A 19447-nucleotide genomic window follows, 5' to 3' on the forward strand; every position below is an offset into this window, starting at 1 on the left:
TGCGCACGGCATGATTTTTGCCCCACAGCCGATTCTAAAGTTTTCATTGGTCATGCCTACATAAAGGTGCAATCACAGTAGACTTGTGCATTCAATATTTTTTAGACACTGCATTAGTTGTAATAAGACATCACACTCCTGTCTCCCGGATTCGCATGCGCATATGGAAGTCAATGGAACGGAAAGTGTAGTGTGACCTTCCCTTAAAGCAGCCGACACACTGCACTTTTCGTTCCATTGACTTCCATTCAAACGTATGCAAGCGTGTCAGACAGGAAACGCAAGCTCGCACAAACCGTTTTAAATTTCGCTGCATTCCAAAGTTCAAGTTTGGTGAACTCTGACCTGCGAATTCACATCATGTGAAGACGTGTGACCTGTAGAAGTTCGATACTTCACGGCGTGACCTCTTAGTTGAATGAAAAGAATATTTTTTTGCAGTAAAGTCAAGTAGATATTTTTTACATTTTGAGTGTATTGCTATTTGTTATATGTTAGGGTGACCAAACATCCTGTTTTCCCAGGACATGTCCTGTTTTCAAGTCCTGCCCTGGCCCTAATATAACAATTTTCTATCCATACAGAGGGGGCATACTTTAAATGTATTGAAATTAATAAGGAATCTTTGAGTAAACTTCGAGTATCATTTGAGTATTTCATTGCCGGGCCGAGTGTCCTGGTTTTCGGTAATCAAAATATGGTCACCCTATTATGTGTGTCATACCGCGACCATTGCAGGCTTTAATGCTGAAATAGCGTTTTTAAATGACTGTTTTTTGTGATCGGATTGGATATTTTTGAACTCTCGACTAAATCCATGATGTTTGAACGCTTCTTTACAGTTGACTACGTGACTGGTTTGACCAATGAAATCGGCTGTGCCTAACTGGTTTAGTAAAAAATCATGTGTACGCATAAACTAGCATTCATGTAAAAACCGAAGTATACTTTGGGCTAGTGACGGAGCTGGGAAAGAGAATGTGAATAGAATTTTTCAGTGATTATAGAGTATTTTTTTACTGTGACTGCAGCTGAAGGAAGAGAGGAAAGTATGTTCACAACAATAATGGACAGTTCAGAAAGGGCAAATGTATAAAGCTATTTCCGCAATGTATTTTGCATTATTCCAGATTTCTGAATCCACCCATGTTAGAAATGCATTCCAGTATTCCACCCACACTTCCTTTTCCCGTTAGCTTTGGCTGTCTGGGGCAACCTAACTATATTGTCCATGTACAAATCTGTGCCTTTAAATCTGTTCCCTCACAGTGGAATGCTTCTCAACTATGCAACCAACCAACAAATGAACACAAAAACACTTTTTTTGTTTTGTTTTGCACATAAACCTACTATTTAAGAATATTTATTATGTCAAAACGATGTTTTGGTGGTTTGTTTGTTTGTTTTCCTTTCCATATTTCGTTTCAGAAAAAGATGTTTGTGAGCAGAGTACCAGGTGTTGGGCTCTGTGGAACTGACATGCTATAATGAGATTATATGAGTTAGTGCACCACACTGCAGATGTTTTGCGCTGTGCTGCTGCTAACAGAAATTGTTACAGACGAAGAGCTTAAGAGGCTCTAATTCTATTTGTAGAAAGTGTGTCAATATAGAAAAGGGTAAATTGCTATTATTATTATTATTACTGTGTAATCACAACCCATTTGCTCACAATGTCAAAATCATTAGTGTATCCATGTGAAATTCTGTTAAAAACTACTTTTATTCACCAAATACTTCCACAGTAATTTGCAGAATTGTATGATTCCATATAACATCTCTACCCTTGAATGTTCCCCATTATGGAGCCACCAGACTTGAGTTGGTGTTACAAAGTTCATACAAAGTGGCGTTGATGAAACATGTTGGTTTGAGTATTAAGCTCACTAGATGGCAGTAAAAGCATTTTTTCTCCTTAAAACGCCGTCCTCATGTACAAGGTTAATCGTTGGAAATACATTATGCATATTCAATCAAAAGGCTCTGGCGTATGACCAGCCACCAATACATTATTCAAGACATAACACTATAATAAATCAAATAAAAGAAGAACTGATGGTGGTTTTAAGGTTATACTCTGACATTTTTGTGTCAGCTGCTGTCCTTTATACCAGATGGAAATGATGGATATTCAGCAAAATATTACTACCGTTTTAAATGTATCCATTTGTATTTGAATGTGCTTGTATTTGAATACAAAATAAAGTCTCTATCACCTTTACATTTTTATTTTCATACAAATTATGATTTAATAGTGTTGATTTATTACAGATGATTTCAGAAAACAGTGTGCTCTAGTGTGGTGTTTTCCATGTTTCAAACCTAGAGACAGACTGTTTCCAGCGCAATGCAAAATTACATAAGACTGAAAAAGAACCTACTCACATAAAAACGAGTGGTATATTTTAGCTGTTCTCCTATTGAGAAGTCTCATTATGTTATTAAGACGTGTGAAAAGGTGAAATGGCACAAGCACTGTACATTACCACAAGAAGAAAGCAACTTTTTCTGCACTTGTCAACTGCTGCATGTTTGCTTTAACTTGCTGTTTTCCTTATAACTTTCAGTAAGTTCCCGTTTGTCCATTCAAATATGTAATTTATGTGTCAATGCAACATTTTGATTTGAGTCTTCTTTTAGGCCCATGATAGGTCCTTCCAGAAGGGGAAAAACCCACAAATCAACAAAAGCATGTTGTTTCTTCATCTGATATTGCCTTGAAAAGGTGTGAGGGGTGTGACTGGCTTGAGACGATTTCACATGATGATGTCCTGGATTAGGCTTTGGCTGTAGCTTTTATAAGTGGAAAAAAAAATGAAATGTATATTTCAGTGTACAGGCTCTCATTCAGGATCCCAATTTCAAGTTCAGTGATATGAAAAAAATAAATAGAGGCATCCCTTAAAAAGCAAAGTCCTGCTGTACGACCGGTTGTGCATTGTGATGATTTGGTAATATTGAAGTTGGATGTGCACTGTGAGGTTGAGCCACGTCATTAGCTGCCTGTTGACAAACAAATCACATGACGCAGAGCTTCAGTTATTAGCTGCAAAGTGTAGAAGCCATTTAAAAAATCTCTATGTTTTTGTGACCCACCTTAACGTTGACTTCTTCAAATCTGACTGTAGCTATAGTTCCGACAGCCAGCTGAGCTTTCAGGTTCTGTTCTCGCAGGTTCTTCGTTCTCTGGATCTGCTCTTGGATTAAGTTCTGTTGGTTCTGTTGTTTCTGACTCTTCTTTGGTTTCAGGAGTTGCTTGATTTTGTGTTTGACCACCTATAGAGATAAAAATTTAAAGCAGACTGAAAGGAAAAGAAGTGTTTGTGTGCTTACGTGAATGTAAGGGGACTGTCTTTTCACAATGAAGTGAAAATACCTCATAGATATAGTCAAGTATTTCCAGGATAGTGAGAATACTGGCACCAATGAAGAGCCCCATCTGTCCACCAATGTCTCCTGGAAATGGAAACCAAACAACAATTGGCATATAATAAAGAGTGAAGTATTTTTCTGTTACAGGGTTTTTTTTTGTTTGTTTTTTGCAATCAATAACTCATTTCTCAACTTAGGTCACATTTCCAAAACTCTTCATACAGTTCTCCAACTTTCAGCTTGGCACAGCAGTAAATGTTACATCCAAAACTACCAAAACACTTCATTCATGTCTCAAATTGAAATTGGTGTGATCTCATTCACATGCACTAAGTTCAAATGAATCAGTTCAACTGTGTGGAAATAGGTGTCATCATTTTATTAAGTTTGACCAACGAGCTATTTTTTGAGTGTTGAAACCTTTGCTAGTGTTTTGGAAGAGTGAGTTGATTTGAGACATGAATGAAGTGTTTTGGTAGTTGAAGCCAGGAATGAAGTGTTTTTGGTGCATTTTGAATGTGCCAATTTGGTGCAGAGTTGAAAGTTGGTAAGGACAACTGTGTGAAGAGTTTTGAAAACATGGCCTAAGTATTGAGAAATGTTTCCCAGCGATTGTAAAAAAAAAAAAAAAAAAAAAAAAAAAAAACCTGTATTCAGTTTTGTATTATGTCAGGTTTTTAACTTAATAGTTTTGAAAAAAGTATGTAAATGGTTGTGGTTGTATAAATAATTCATGCAATTCACACAAAGATTTTGTGCCAAAGCAGTGGAACGATTCAGCCCAAACCCAGTTTAAAAAAAATGTGTTCTAAGAACATTTAGCTAATATTCCCATTAAGATGAAAATGAAAATGTTATGTTATGAAAATGTTATTTCTGAATGTTCAAAACATCAATTTTTTTAAATGTTTTTTAAAAAAAAATCTTGGTTATGTGAACATTAGAGAAAACATTATGGGAATGTCCCATTTGATCATTTAGCAAACATTATGGGAACGTAACTTTTGAATGTTCCGTTTTGAAACAAGTAGTAACGTTTAAGAAACTTTAAAACGAATGTTCAACTGAAAAAAAAAATGTTCCATGAATGATGTATTATAAAATTTTTGTGCTAATGTTTTGCAAACTTTATTAAAGACAGATAACTTTGATGGAACATTGTAGGCTATTAACGTTACTGGACGAACGTTTGTTCATAACTTTGAGAGAACCTTGAATGTTAGCCAAAGTTCTGAGAACGTTCCCCATTAGCTGGGAATAGACTGCTGTTGTGCTCACAAGAGTTTTGAAAAAGTGACCTAAGTATGGGTCCTAGCGTTTAAAAAAAAGATAATTTGTAATACTTAAAATGATCATTCAAACAAGCTGAAAAGTCTAATCATTACTCATTATCGTGTTGTTACAAACCAGTATGCCTTTCTTTCTTAATGTCAACAACACTGGACCCTAGACTTCCATTATTTGAACAAAAACATGAGACATTAGTGAAAAATATATTTTTTTTAAATCTGCCGAAGAAAGTCAAACAGATTTTAAATTACAGTATATGGGTAACCAAACAGTTGATGGGCCCCATTAGCTTCCATAGTATTGGGGAAAATACTATGGAAGTCAATGGGGTCCATCAACTGTTTGGTACAGACATTCTTCAAAATATCTTCTTTTGTGTTTAGCAGAAGAAATAAATTCATACAGGTTTGGAACAACTTGAGAGAGAGTAAATGATGGCAGAATTTTCTTTTTTGGGTGAACTATCCCTTCAATACTCCAGAAAAAAGGCCAGACTATTATGATCATAATATTTATAGTACAGATGATTGTAGTGTGTGGGGATTGCAAACCTACCTAACAGACCAGCGATGTCGTATGCTTTCTTCTGTTCTATTGTCTCATAGTTAAGGGCCTCAAAGAAAATATCCAAGATGAGAAAGTTGTCTCTGCACAATGAAAAGTTTAATAAAAATGTTTAATTCCCTGCAGGGAAACGAGCCCATTATTATTTGTATTACGGAAAGAAAGGGATTAGCAACAAAAATTGTTAAAAAAAAATAATTAGTGGAAACCACAGAATGTCATTTTAGAGCAGTCTATTAAATAGTTTTTTCTACTGAGTCAGTGAATGGAGGACCACAATTACATTTTTCATCCCATTATATAACTGACAGAAACAAGCCTGCAGTTTGGACAATAGGAATTCTGCTATAGTTATTAGAAAAGGCTGATAGAATTTTTTAGAGAAGCATGTTTTGCAAATAAATAAATAAATACATTTTTCAAAAATGCTGAGCAGGTATCCTTACCGAAGCATATGTAGTTTTCTCAACAACAAAAAGATGCTGGGTATATGTTTTCTCTTTGTTATGTCTGAGGGTTTAAACTATAATGTTGAAATATGTTCAGCAGCAGAATAAAAACTACTCCTGAGATTGTGTGTATGTGTGGCCATTTATGCATTAGACTTACCTAATGTATTCCTCTGATTTCTGGTATTTGCGAGAAAGGTAGCGAGCAGAGCCCCTGCTGGGGATTTTAACCATAGAGAGCTCTTTTCCATACCGAGTCAAATTACAGGGTGTCTCACAGGGACATGAGTCACCTGTGCTCTTCTGGAGTAAAGCTGAAGAAGTGTACAGGAAATATTGATGAATTATACTTGGTCCGGACAAGTACTGCAGTGAATGGTGCAGTAGTTATCATTAATAATCGAGCTCTCTGTTATGTTCAATAGTTTTAAATGCATTAGAGTGGTTTCTTAAACTCTCAATTAAGTCAAATCAATGGAGTCGTCAATGATCACTGTTTAAGACTTTTGAGCACGATTACATGCACACCAATATGCTGATAACTACCAAAAGTTAAAAATTTTACTGGTTTACATGCAGACCAATCACCTGGCAACACAAAACAACTGCATTTACAAGACTTTTTCAAAATCAGGCTATTTCACGGTGTTGACGTCAAAACGTAAGCATGTGTATTCCACTCAGAGTATAGGCTATTTATTATGTGAATTGTGAAACCCCATAGTATTCCAAAATGACAGTGGGAAACTTAAAATCTGCAGTAAATCACTTAAATCTTCAGTAAGGATGCTTTCCTGATACACATGCATACTTAAATAAGTTCAAAGAATGCAATTTAGGGGGTTTTCATGCCAGGCGAAATTGGGGTAATGGCCAAAAATCTAGCTGTGTCAATCGGTTTATTCTTAAGCTGTTTTTGACCTTGTGGTCATGTAAACTGTTTTCGTTTGTCGGTGTTGTCGGGTTATTTAGCATAATCATTGAAAGAAAGTGCATGTAAATGCACTCATTATTCACTCAGCCTCATGTCGCTTCAAATCTGTTAGAAATTTTTTGAAAAAAATTTTTTTCATTTTTTTTCTTTTTTGTCCATGCAATGGAGTCGAGTGTTGTTTTAGACCCCAATGACTTTCATAGTTTGGAAGAAAAAAAACTGTTCTATAAATACCTTCTGCAGAGGAAAGAAAATTATACAGGTTTGTAAGAACATGAGGGTGAGTAAAGCATTACAGAATTTTTACTTTTGGATGAACTATTCCTTTAAACTAAAAAACAAGCATATTAATATAGTTGATCAATCAGCATCCGTATTTATATGTGTTTGTGATGACCTTACCTAATGCCTTGTCAACACACTTGATTTTACGTGGTGTGCAGATATCAGCATCACCTGTAGAGGGATATTTGATGTGTGAAAAATTGTACCAACTATGAAAGCTTGTTTCCTCCACGGAATAATAAAAAAAAGGTAATTGCACATTTTTATTTCCCAATTGTGACGTTTAAAACTTGCAATCCCTCCATATTTCTCGCAACTGCAAGTTTATTTCTAAAATCGGAATTGCGAGAAAACAAGTCAGAATTGTGAGATATAACACATGCTGTGTTTCTGTTTTTGGTTGCGTTGTGTGTATTTGCAGCACGTTTGTGTTTCTGTATTTGGTTGCATTTTGAGTATTTGCAGCACATTTCTGTATTTGGTTGTGTTGTGATTATTTGCAGCACGTTTATATATTTGGTTACGTTGTGAGTATTTGCAGCACGTTTATATATTTGGTTATGTTGTGAGTATTTGCAGGACATTTTTGTATTTGGTTGCGTTTTGAGTATTTGCAGCACGTTTATATATTTGGTTGCGTTCAATGCATTGTGAGTATTTTCAGCATATTTGCGTTTCTGTATTTGGTTGCTTTGTGAGTATTTGCAGCATGTTTGAGTTTCTGTATTTGGTTGCGTTGTGAGTATTTTCAGCACGTTTGCGTTTCTGTATTTGATTGTGTTGTGAGTATTTGCAGCACATTTCTGTATTTGGTTGTGTTGTGAGTATTTGCAGCACGTTTATATATTTGGTTATGTTGTGAGTATTTGCAGGGCGTTTTTGTATTTGGTTGCGTTTTGAGTATTTGCAGCACGTTTATATATTTGGTTGCGCTCAATGCGTTGTGAGTATTTTCAGCATATTTGCGTTTCTGTATTTGGTTGCTTTGTGAGTATTTGCAGCATGTTTGAGTTTCTGTATTTGGTTGCGTTGTGAGTATTTTCAGCACGTTTGCGTTTCTGTATTTGGTTGTGTTGTGAGTATTTGCAGCACGTTTGCATTTCTGTATTTGGTTGTGTTGTGAGCAGTGTTGCCACAGTTACTTTGAAAAAGTAATCTGATTACTCCTTTAAAAAGTAACTTAGTTACTTTACAGATTACTTGATGTTAAAATTAACTAAGTTAGATTACAAGTTACTTTATTAGTTACATTCAGCAGTTGCTGACAACACCCCTGCTGCCTCAACATAAAAATGACAACCATTTTTGCCAACACTCACTTTATTGGAAGTGCATTTTTAACAGTAACATTCAAAAATTGATCTCCTGACATTTTAAGTTGAAATTAAAAAATATGTCCTAAACAAAAAACATGTTTTAATAAAAAATGTAATAAAGACAGTCTTTCTTGACTTCACTTAACATAAAAACTCTCCCCGAGACACAAGAAGAAAGCAAAAATATATATTTTTTACTAAGGAAAATGACAAAAATAGTAACTCAGATTAGAGTAACGCGTTACTAAGTAGTATTTCCAGCACGTTTGCCTTTCTGTATTTGGTTGCGTTGTGAGTATTTGCAGCATGTTTACGTTTCTGTATTTGTTTGCGTTGTGAGTATTTACAGCACGTTTGCATTTCTGTATTTGGTTGCGTTGTGAGTATTTGCAGCATGTTTCCGTATTTGGTTGACTTGTGAGTATTTGCATCACATTTGCATTTCTGTATTTGGTTGCGTTGTGAGTATTTGCAGCACGCTTGCGTTTCTGTATTTGGTTGCGTTGTGAGTATTTTTAGCACGTTTGCGTTCCTCTATTTTGTTGCGTTGTGAGTATTTGCAGTGTGTTTCTGTATTTGATTGTATTGTGAGTATTTGTGAGTATTGTGAGTGCTGCAAATACTCACAACACAACCAAATACAGAAACGCAAACGTGCTGAAAATACTCACAACATTTGCATTTCTGTATTTGGTTGCGTTGTGAGTATTTGCAGCATATGTTTGCGTTTCTGTATTTGGTTGCGTTGTGAGTATTTGCTGCACCTTTACGTTTCTGTATTTGGTTGCGTTGTGAGTATTTGCAGCATGTTTGCGTTTCTGTATTTTGTTGCATTGTGAGTATTTGCAGTGTGTTTCTGTATTTGGTTGCGTTGTGAGTATTTGCAGCATGTTTGCATTTCTGTATTCGGTTGCACTGTGAACATTTGCAGCATGTTTGCGTTACTGTATTTGGTTACGTTGTGAGTATTTGCAGCACGTTTCTGTATTTGGTTGTGTTGTGAGTATTTGCAGTACGTTTGCATTTCTGTATTAGGTTGTGTTGTGAGTATTTGCAACTCGTTTCTGTATTCGGTTGCACTGTGAACTTTTGCAGCATGTTTGCGTTTCTGTATTTGGTTACGTTGTGAGTATTTGCAGCACGTTTGCATTTCTGTATTTGGTTGAGTTGTGAGTATTTGCAGCGCGTTTCTGTATTTGGTTGCATTGTGAGTATTTGCAGCACGTGTTGTCAAACTGATGAAGAAGTTTTCTTAATTTGCTGCTGTCTTTTCTATTTGCATCTGTTTACTTCAGTTGCAGCGTGTTGAGCTCTCTCAGCCACATACAATTGCGATTTATAAAGTCAAAATTGTGAGACATAGACTTTCAATAACAAAAAAGTCATAATTGTGAGAAAAAGACGTAATTACCTTTTATATTAGCAATTCTCATTTTCTCAGAATTGTGAGATATAAACTCACAACTGCGAGTTATAAAGTTCAAATTGTGAAATATAAACTTGTAATTCTGTGAAAAAGGTCATAATTGTGAGACCTTTTTATATTTTTTATCCCGTGGAAGAAACAAGCTTCCATAACCAACATATCAGTAAGAGGGCTTGTTTATTATTTACAAAAGTATGCTACATAAAGGGTTAGAATGCTCATTTCCAAGAACGCCACTGTCTCGACAGTGAAACCAGGAATGTTGGGATGCAGCTGCCAATCTGTCAGCAGCATTAAGAACAATTTTACAGATGAACTATGTGGTGGCGTGATAAGTTCCAACACGGCACATTTGTTTCTACTGATACAGACAGATTTTATGACAACTATCCCACTCACATACAACACGCACCTGGCATATGCACCATCCTGCAGTTGCACTCTCTCTGCACCTGTGTGCTCTCACAGTGCAGTCTGCAAGCACTGACGCTGTAGGTGTCGTATCCTGGGATCACAGGCTCAGATGAAGCCCGACAGTTTCCCCATGGCTGTGGCAGGTACGTTAGCTAGAAAAACAGCAGACACTTCAAGAAAAAGTCTGTCTCTGCTTCTTTGTCTGCATGAGTGCACCCTATAGCTGTGAAATATTTAGCACATGCAGTCTCAATTAGAGAATATCCCAGTCAGCCTTGAGATCTTTTTGACTTTTTGTAAATTAGCTCCTAATTTAAAATTGTCTGAAATTTAAGAGTTTAGAAAAGCCTGGTATTGAATTACTTTTTTTTTTTTTTTGCCAAGCAACAGGAGTGTGGTTTTTACCCCAGTTAAACCTACCCTCTGTTCCTGACAGGAAACAAATGTCTGGAATCCTGGAGAGACCCCAAAGCCCAGCTGGTGGATATAAGGGGGTTCGTTCTGACTATGAATTTGAACCCGAATACCTGCCTCCAACGTCGTCTCATCTGAAGATGGACAGATTGTATGGGTAAAAAATTACATCTGACAGACACTTATTGCATGACTACTCACCAAATAATAGTAATTATTTTACCTCTACCTCAATAAACTACCATTCAAAAGCTTGGGGTCAGTCATTTTTTAAATACATTTTTTAACAAGGATGCATTAAATTGATCAAAAGTGACAGTATAAAGGCATTTATAATGTTACCAAAATTGCTGTTCTTATGAACTTTCTATTCATTAAAGAATAATGGAAAAAAATTTAGCAGCTTCCACAAAAAAAAAAAAACTTGTTTAAACTGTGGGTAATAAGGAAAGTTTCTTGAGTATCAAATCGTCATATTAGAGTGATTTCTGAAGGATCATGTGACACTGAAGACTAGAGTAATAGCTGCTGAAAATTCAGCGTTGTCATCACAGGAATAAATTATATTTTAAGATTAAAATAGAAAAGAGTTATTTAAAATTGTAATAATATTCCACAATATTACTAAGACACTTCTTTAAAAAAAAAAAAAATATATATATATATATATTATCAACCCCAAAATGTATGAAGAAGAATAATGCATCATACAAAACGCCTTTGCAACAATATTACACTGACATAAATACTAAAGTTATTCAAAATCATTTACACTGCAAAATATAACTGGGGTGCAAAATGGCAGCAGTTGCGTTTATCACTCACTGGTTTCTCTCCAGATGGGCAGATACTCATCCTGCTGAATATCCAGCATCAGCTCCAGGCCGTTTCCAGTGCCGCCTTGCCTCACCCTCTTGGGAGACGTCTTGTTTCCATTAAACGTGTAACATTTCCCATACCGTGTATAAACCTGTAGACCACAAAACACAAACATGTATTACACATGCACTATTGAAAACATTTCAACACCTGCACTCCTCGGCCTATCCCTTTAACACACGCCAAGATCCTCATTCGAAGGTGCTACCAAATGGCACTTTTTTCCTCTTAGATTTCCTAACCATCTCAACACCTCATGATGTATCCATTATCGAAGCAGCTGCATCAACTGTTGCATTTTTCTCTTGTTTTGACTCTCTGTCCTGCTTCCACCAAGCCTGTTCCACACCTCCATCACAATGGCTAACAGAGGCTATATGTCTACATTAATCCCGATACATTTGTAAACAGCATTTTCATTTCAAAACGCTCTCCAGTCACACTAATATTTTCAAGTGTTTTCCAAAAGTCATCCACACTGAAATGTACATGTGTAAAAAGTAATACAAGCTCAATGAGATGAGACCAGCTATTATTTTGGCACAATAATTTTATTAGCAAAATATCTTAACACTTACAGAGGATTCAAGTTTTCGCTCAATCGCAATTCAAGCAATAGCTGTCATTTCACCATCTCGGTTAACTATAGACGCAATATAATCCGGCTATGTAACCCACTTCTAGCAAAAATAATATTAAATTTGGTTACATCGTTTTCGAGATGTATGATTACAAGATGTTTGGTTTCACAGTTCACACTACAATGCGAAAACTGCGAAAAACGCTATCTCAGTGTGAACAAAAGGCCAAAATTATAGAAAAGGATGCAATTTCAAATAAAGCCGGATTGGTGTAGACATAACCAGCAGTTCTTAGACAGCACATAAGGGAACTCCAGATTACTTCACCTCATATTCCAAACTTGCAGAAGAGCTATGAAGCAAAGCTTGACGCTGCTGCCCCAAGGAAATCCTTCTGCACCTTTTTCTCCCTACTCTACTCTCTCTCTCTCTCTCTCTCTCTCTCTCTCTCTCTCTCTCTCCTAATGACAAAAATAATATTGTGAACTTCCAAGTACTCCCACATCACACCGCTGCTACACTCCCTTCACTGGCTCCTAGAACTGCTAGAATAAAATTCAATACACTTTTGTAAAAGGCAGTACACAACCTAGCGCAAAGGCAGTCAAAGGTCAAGTTCCCTGGTTCATCCAATCCATGCAGACCTGCAATTCAACTTTTATCTTGAATTTAATTAAATTAAATTTTTCTTTAGGAAGCACTTCTTTTCCAGCAGATAGCTTTCCAAATTGCATGCATGGCATCTGTTGATAACAATGGTCTCGTACGCAATGTTAAAGCAATTTTGTAAGTTGCCCTGGATAACAGCTTCTGCTAAATGCCCTGAATGTAAATGTAAGAGAACACTTTTCCTACTTCAAAAGACCACTTTAGTCTCTTGAAATAGCGTTCATGTTGTACAAAATTGTCACTCAAACACGGATTTTCAGATAAACACAAACACTTAATACATCTATTATGTTATGTCTACCCAGTATAGAAGCAATTTGCCAATGTCATGCTGGTTACTGGTTATTTATTTATTATTTATTTATTTCGATGCATGATTTCATTCCCCTCCCCCAGAGAAAATAAAATATTTCAAATCAGAAGCCTTCCCACAAATCATCCTGATAACAGACATGGAGGTATAAAAGCCGGATATGACCAGAGAATGTTCACAGAACAGATGTTGTGGATAGAGGATACGCTAGTATATAAATGTGCACAAACATTGTGTAGAGAACATGACTGACAGACCAATAGGACCAGATACACGAAATGATAGATAGATAGATAGATAGATAGATAGATAGATAGATAGATAGATAGATAGATAGATAGATAGATAGATAGATAGATAGATAGATAGATAGATAGATAGATAGATAGATAGATAGATAGATAGATAGATAGATAGATAGATAGATAGATAGATAGATAGATAGATAGATAGATAGATAGATAGATAGATAGATAGATTCCATTCCAAGTCTTCTGAAGTCATACAATATCTTCATGTAAAGAACAGAGTTGATCTTAATGTTTTAATCGCTGAAATGATGATCCCGCCGCTCCGTGAACACAAGCACGCACACACTCAGTCAGTCATATCTCATTCAAATGATAGACGACTCTTTGGCATGACGCAATCGGTCACACGAGAGCCAATGACATTTCTCAATCAAAGCTGACGTAATGGCGCAATTGGTCACAAGACATATGAGAGCCAATGCAATTTCACTATGAAATGAGACGTAACGTTTCTTTGGGCGGCAATTTTTTTTAATTTGAATGTGTGCATGATCTTCGGCGGATGGAGACGCTGATCGCTTTTGGGGATTTTCTTCACACAAATCAATTGTTTGGCCTCGGAACACTTGGAATATTTGTACTTTTTGAATAGATTGTGCATGCAGTCGTATCTGCCTGTTATAACCTGTATTTTATATCATATAATACACAAATGGGTAGGTTTAGGGATGGGTCTAAATAGCGTAAATAAAATAAATGCAAATAAAATTATGCTGGCTGATTAAACTGAGAATCACACTTCAAGATGTCATAATGGCAAAATCATAACCCAATATATAATTTCATCATGACAATAACGTTCCCATGCCCAACACTTCTGTGTATGATGGCAAGGTTTCTCATTGAGATCAATGGAGCACCCTGCATGTCGAAAAAAGACCTTTAGCATCTTCATTGTGACGCGGAAGGCACTTGACCATGCTTCAGATTTTGACGCCTTGGGAGTGAGAACGGGTTGTGGAAAAAAACGAATGCTGCGTTAATTGCGTTAAATATTTTGAACACGTTAAACTGAAAAAATGTATTGCATGCGTTAAAGCATTCATTTTGACAGCCCTTGTCTTTATATCTTGCGCTTTTTTTGTTCCACTGACCTGCATCTCGCATTTTAAACAGCAAATTCTGTGTGACAAAACGCATTCTGTGTGAACCGGCCCTCAGTGATTCTAATGGGTTCTTTTTGCTTTTGACCAGACGAGATGCTCACATCCATCCAGTGTCAGGCAAATGTCAGCTATTAAGCGACTGAATGCAAGTGGGCAGAACCTATGTCAGTTATATAGTTATGTATAACTATTCGTCGCCGTCTTGCTCTGGAGGCAGTAATATGCAAATGTATTTGCCCTTGTGATAAACGCTTTGTTTATAATGAGGAGAACATTTTAATCTGTGAAATTTGCAGGATTTTTTTATGGTACAAACATCTTATATATATGCTTATATAAATGTCTCATTCATTCATTCATATGTAAAAAACAACAACAAAAAACAAGGCAAACTTGATTTCTCATGTCATGACCCCTTTAGGACCTTTTAAAGTAATAATAAAGACTTTTGTTGTTATACCCTTTAAGATATTAAGACTTTTTTATGACCTTAAATTTGTGACTTATGACATTGTAAGACTTATTAAGGACCCACAGGGACCACTGGAAATGATAAAAAATGTATTATGTCCACCCACTGCCTTTGACGAGTAATCAGCCACATGACAAATGTTACTATAGGAACTAAGTGCCCAGGAGCCAAGATGGCAGAATCCAGGTCACATACCTGTGAGGGGCCCTGCGATTGCTGGGCAACTGCCATTAAGATGAATGGGAATGTTAATGTAAAGCTTTCTTCAGGAATTATAGACTTCCTTGGTCAGTGCTTGTGAAATGTGTACAAAAAAGTATTTTTTACTTCTGCTCTCTGTAGATAATAGTCCCTTGTGTGTGTGACCCGTGTTTGTGTATGCCAGTGACCGGTGTGTATGTGTAACATATGTTTGTGTGTGACCTGCATGTGTCTAGGCAGATAATTATGTCGGTCTGTGGTAATCCAGAGTAAGACAGTGGGGATTAAAGCCCAGTTTCTGCAGGAAGACAGAATATTGACCCAGCTAAGAATATGTTGAATGTTTTGCTAGCGTTCCCATTACGTTATAAAATGTTAGGCCCCACTTTATATTAGGTGGCCTTAAGTACTATGTACTTACATCAAAAAATAAGTACAATGTACTTAATGTGTTCAAATTGTATTGCAAAACACTTTTGCTGATATTGAGGTGGGATACGGGTAGAGTTAGGGACAGGTGTGGTGGTATGGGTAAGTTTAAGGGTAGGGTTAGGTTTAAGGGAAGTGTCAACTGTGTATTTACAAATGTAACTACAGAAATTAATTACAGATGTAATTACATGCAGGTATTTTTTTTAAATGTAAGTACAATGTAAAAACGGCTCGGGTTATGTATATAACCCTTGTTCCCTGAGAAAGGGAACGAGCACTGCATCGGTAACGACGAATTTGGGGACACTCCCTAAGCAACAGCGCGTCTGAAGTATGAATGAAATCAGGCCAATCCTGATTGGTGTTGCGTCATGACGTAACTATGACGGCATACCCGGAAGATACATATAGGGCAGCCCAGGCATAGTAATGGCAGTTATCGCGATGAAGCATGCGCTCCAGGCCTGCCGAGGTGTGGCGACGAGATGCAGTGCTCGTTCCCTTTCTCAGGGAACAAGGGTTATATACATAACCCGAGCCGTTCCCTTTCGAGGGAACTCCCACTGCATCGGTAACGACGAATTTGGGGAACGAGTACCCACTAGGCCACACCGATGGTAGCACCAGTCCTAGTGTGAAGCCGGAAACCGGGCACAGCTAGGACTGGAGTACCCTAGCACCGGGCGTCGCAGGGAGGTGCAGACTATAAAACCTAATAAAGGTGTGTGGAGTAGCCCATCCGGCCGCCTCGCAAATGTCCTGCAAGGGGACCCCAGAAAGGAGGGCCACCGAAGAGGCCATGCCCCTGGTGGAATGTGCCCTCACGGCCATAGGTGAAGGCAGGTTGCGCACCTGATAGGCCGTGGCTATTGCCTGGACAATCCAGTTACTAATAGTCTGGGTTGACGCAGGCAGCCCCTTCTTAGATGAACCAAAACACACTAATAGCTGCTCAGACTTCCTCCACTGCGCAGACTTCTCCACATATAATTTAAGGGCTCTGACCGGGCAGAGCAGGTGAAGCCTCCCTTCTTCCGCCGTCACGTGAGGCGGAGGATGAAATGCCTGAAGAACCAAAGGCCTGACCACGTTTGATGGCACCTTGGGCACATAACCGGCCCTAGGGTGTAAGATGGCCTTCACTTCGCCAGGGGCAAACTCCAGGCAAGTCGGCGTAAGCGCCAAGGCCTGAAGGTCCCCCACCCTCCTCAGAGAAGTGATGGCTAAGAGAAAGGCCATCTTAAGGGTCAAGCTCTTTGGGTCTGCTGACTCTAGTGGCTCGAAGGGGGCCTCAGCCAATCCCTCGAGAACCACTGCCAGGTCCCAGGTTGGGACTCTGGACCGAGCCGCAGGCCTCATCCTCCGAGCCCCACGGAGGAACCGTACAACCAACTGGTGCCTACCCAAAGGCCCATCACCCAACGGTGTGTGGAAAGCCCCAATGGCAGCCACGTACACCTTGAGTGTGGACGGGGTAAGCCCTGCAGAGAAACGATCTTGGAGGAACTCCAGCACTGAAGCCACTGGGCAGTTAACTGGGTCCACCTCACGCTCTCTACACCAAGTGGAAAACACATTCCACTTGAGGCTGTACAGTCTCCTTGTAGATGGAGCCCTGGAACTGAGTAAGGTCTCGATCACATCGGCCGGCAGGCCAGCCTCTAGGTATCTGGCCCCCTCAGGGGCCAGACCCAAAGGTTCCATAACTCGGGCCGGGGGTGAAATATCGTGCCCCCTGCCTGAGACAGGAGATCCCTCCTCAGAGGAATCTCCCAGGGTTGACCTGCCAGCAGAGATATGATGTCCGAGAACCAAACCCGAGTCGGCCAACGTGGCGCCACCAGAAGCAGGTTGGCGCCCTGTCGACGGACCCGCTCCAGGACTCCCGGGAGCAGAGCGATCGGGGGAAATGCATACAGACGTAGCCTCGGCCATGTCTGCACCATGGCATCCAGCCCCAGAGGGGCCGGATGCGTGAGAGAAAACCACAGTGGAAAGTGGGTCGTCTCTCGAGACGCGAATAAATCCACTTCCACTGGGCCAAACCTCTCGAGGCTGGCTTCGGGTATCAACCGAGCCTTGTCCCCAACCCCCTGAAGCGGCGAACCGGCAGGGAGCAGTTGGGGACAATTTTCGGTGTACGGACGTGTTAACTGCCCAGTCGCAAGTCCTCCCGGAGGCGGCTGGAGCAGTGAACGTCCGCGGGAAACTGATGTGGCCCGAAGCGTCTGTGACGGCGGGATTACCACATCGATTTCCCGAGAGCGCCGCGGCGGGGACAACCTCGGTTGCTCCTGCGCGGGGGGGACCGCTCTTTGAAGTCCAGCCGAAGCTAGGACTTCTTCCCAGCAGCCTTCCTAGCCTGAAGGACGTTTCTCAAATCGCCCATAGGTGCGGAAGCCTGCTGGTGCGAGCGCCGCCTCTGTTGCCAAGCTCCAGGAGGAGGGGCTCGAGAGGCGACGCTCTGCTTTTGCACCTGCCGGTGCGAGGAACTGGTGGACGGCTGAGGCTGCCCGCTGGAGGCAGCCTTCCCTTTGGAGCGACGAGGGAGATATTGGCGGAAAGCTGCTGACTGCTTCCTCGCCTCCTGGAATCTGTCGACGACGATATTAACAGCGTCGCCGAACAAACCAGAAGGCGAGATCGGGGAATCCAGAAGGAAGGTTTTATCCTTCTCCTTCATCCCCGATAAATTCAGCCATAGATGTCTCTCCACAGTCACCATGGATGCCATAGAGCGGCCCACAGCGCGGGCCGTCTCCTTGGTGATGCGGAGAGACAAATCCGCAGTCTTCCGGAGCTCCAATATGTCCCCCGGAGAGGGACCATCACCCTCGTCCAACTCCTTCAGGATGTCGGCCTGGTAGGCTTGCAAGATGGAAAGGGTATGCAAGGAACTACCAGCCCGCCCAGCCGCCATATAGGCTCTGCCCACCAAGGCTGAGGTGTCCCTGCAGGGCTTGGTGGGCAGTACCGGGGCTTTCAGCGACGACGCCGATTCGGGAGAAAGATAGCCCGCGAGCGCATCTTCCACCCGCGGCATCGTCCCGTATCTGGCTGCACGCGCCCCCAGGACATTAGAATAGTCCAATACAGGGGGATTGGAGACGCGTGCCGAATACGGCTTTTTCCAAGACTTGCACAACTCGTTGTGCAAGTCCGGGAAAAAAGGCAAACCCCGGCGAGGTGTTTGAGCCCGGCGTGAAAGGAATCGGTCATCCAGCCTGCTTGGTGGCTGGACTTCCTCATTTTCCTGTGGCCAATCTAATCTTAGTTTGGCCACCGCACGGGTCAAAACCTCGACCAGTTCCTCTTGAGCGGGTGGGTGAAGTGGCGACTCATCTGGTGCTTCACCGCCCGCTTCGATGTCCACCTCATCTGGTTCCTCGGAACCAGAGAGAATGAACATCGGATTCTCCACCCCGGGGGAAGAAGCCGCAGCGCGGGCTTCCACACGGGGAGGGAGAATCTCGGAATCATCAGACGAAGTTTGGGAAAGTGCCTCAGCAGTCCCAAACCTGTCTGACAGATCCCGCTGTGAGCCCCAGGATCTGCGACGCCGCTTTGCCTCGGCAACAGCGGGTCCAGAACCAGAGGGCTCACGAGGCTGGCCGGCCTCATCGAACACGGCCAGCCGAGAACGCAAGAGCCTGAGTGTGAGCCGCTCACAGTGTTCACAGGCGGCTCCCTCGAGAGCCGCCTGAGCATGCTCAACACCCAGGCATTGAACACAAAGCGAGTGTGTGTCCGAGCCCGACATGTAGCGAGGACACGGGTGCACACACTGCTTAAAGTCCCTTGCCTTCTCAGTCGCCATCTCACACACTTTCTTTCTCACAACGAACAACAATAAATAGACAGACAGATTTACAAAGAGCGCTATGCTGAAGAGCGATAACTGCCATTACTATGCCTGGGCTGCCCTATATGTATCTTCCGGGTATGCCGTCATAGTTACGTCATGACGCAACACCAATCAGGATTGGCCTGATTTCATTCATACTTCAGACGCGCTGTTG

General features: G+C 40.5%; 1 protein-coding gene across 3 annotated transcripts in view; it reads right to left on the reverse strand.

Annotated features, from left to right (window-relative positions):
- Window positions 1-1700: 1700 nt before the first annotated feature.
- Window positions 1701-19447, reverse strand: part of asic4b (acid-sensing (proton-gated) ion channel family member 4b) — a 69557-nt gene continuing 51810 nt past the window's right edge. The window contains exons 2-10 of one of the 3 annotated variants that reach the window (XM_079841528.1): window positions 11290-11434; window positions 10471-10598; window positions 10049-10202; window positions 7012-7065; window positions 5836-5989; window positions 5218-5309; window positions 3377-3456; window positions 3097-3276; window positions 1701-3003 (exon numbers count right to left, since the gene is read on the reverse strand). In XM_079841528.1, coding sequence (XP_079697654.1) covers window positions 2902-3003; window positions 3097-3276; window positions 3377-3456; window positions 5218-5309; window positions 5836-5989; window positions 7012-7065; window positions 10049-10202; window positions 10471-10598; window positions 11290-11434 — 1089 coding nt within the window. In that variant the 3' untranslated portion in view covers window positions 1701-2901. The remainder of the gene's footprint in view (window positions 3004-3096; window positions 3277-3376; window positions 3457-5217; window positions 5310-5835; window positions 5990-7011; window positions 7066-10048; window positions 10203-10470; window positions 10599-11289; window positions 11435-19447) is intronic. The other 2 variants (XM_079841529.1, XM_079841530.1) reach the window with 2 other exon arrangements.

The sequence above is a fragment of the Gobio gobio genome (assembly GCF_949357685.1).
Source record: "Gobio gobio genome assembly, chromosome: 17".
NCBI classification, from domain to species: domain Eukaryota; kingdom Metazoa; phylum Chordata; class Actinopteri; order Cypriniformes; family Gobionidae; genus Gobio; species Gobio gobio.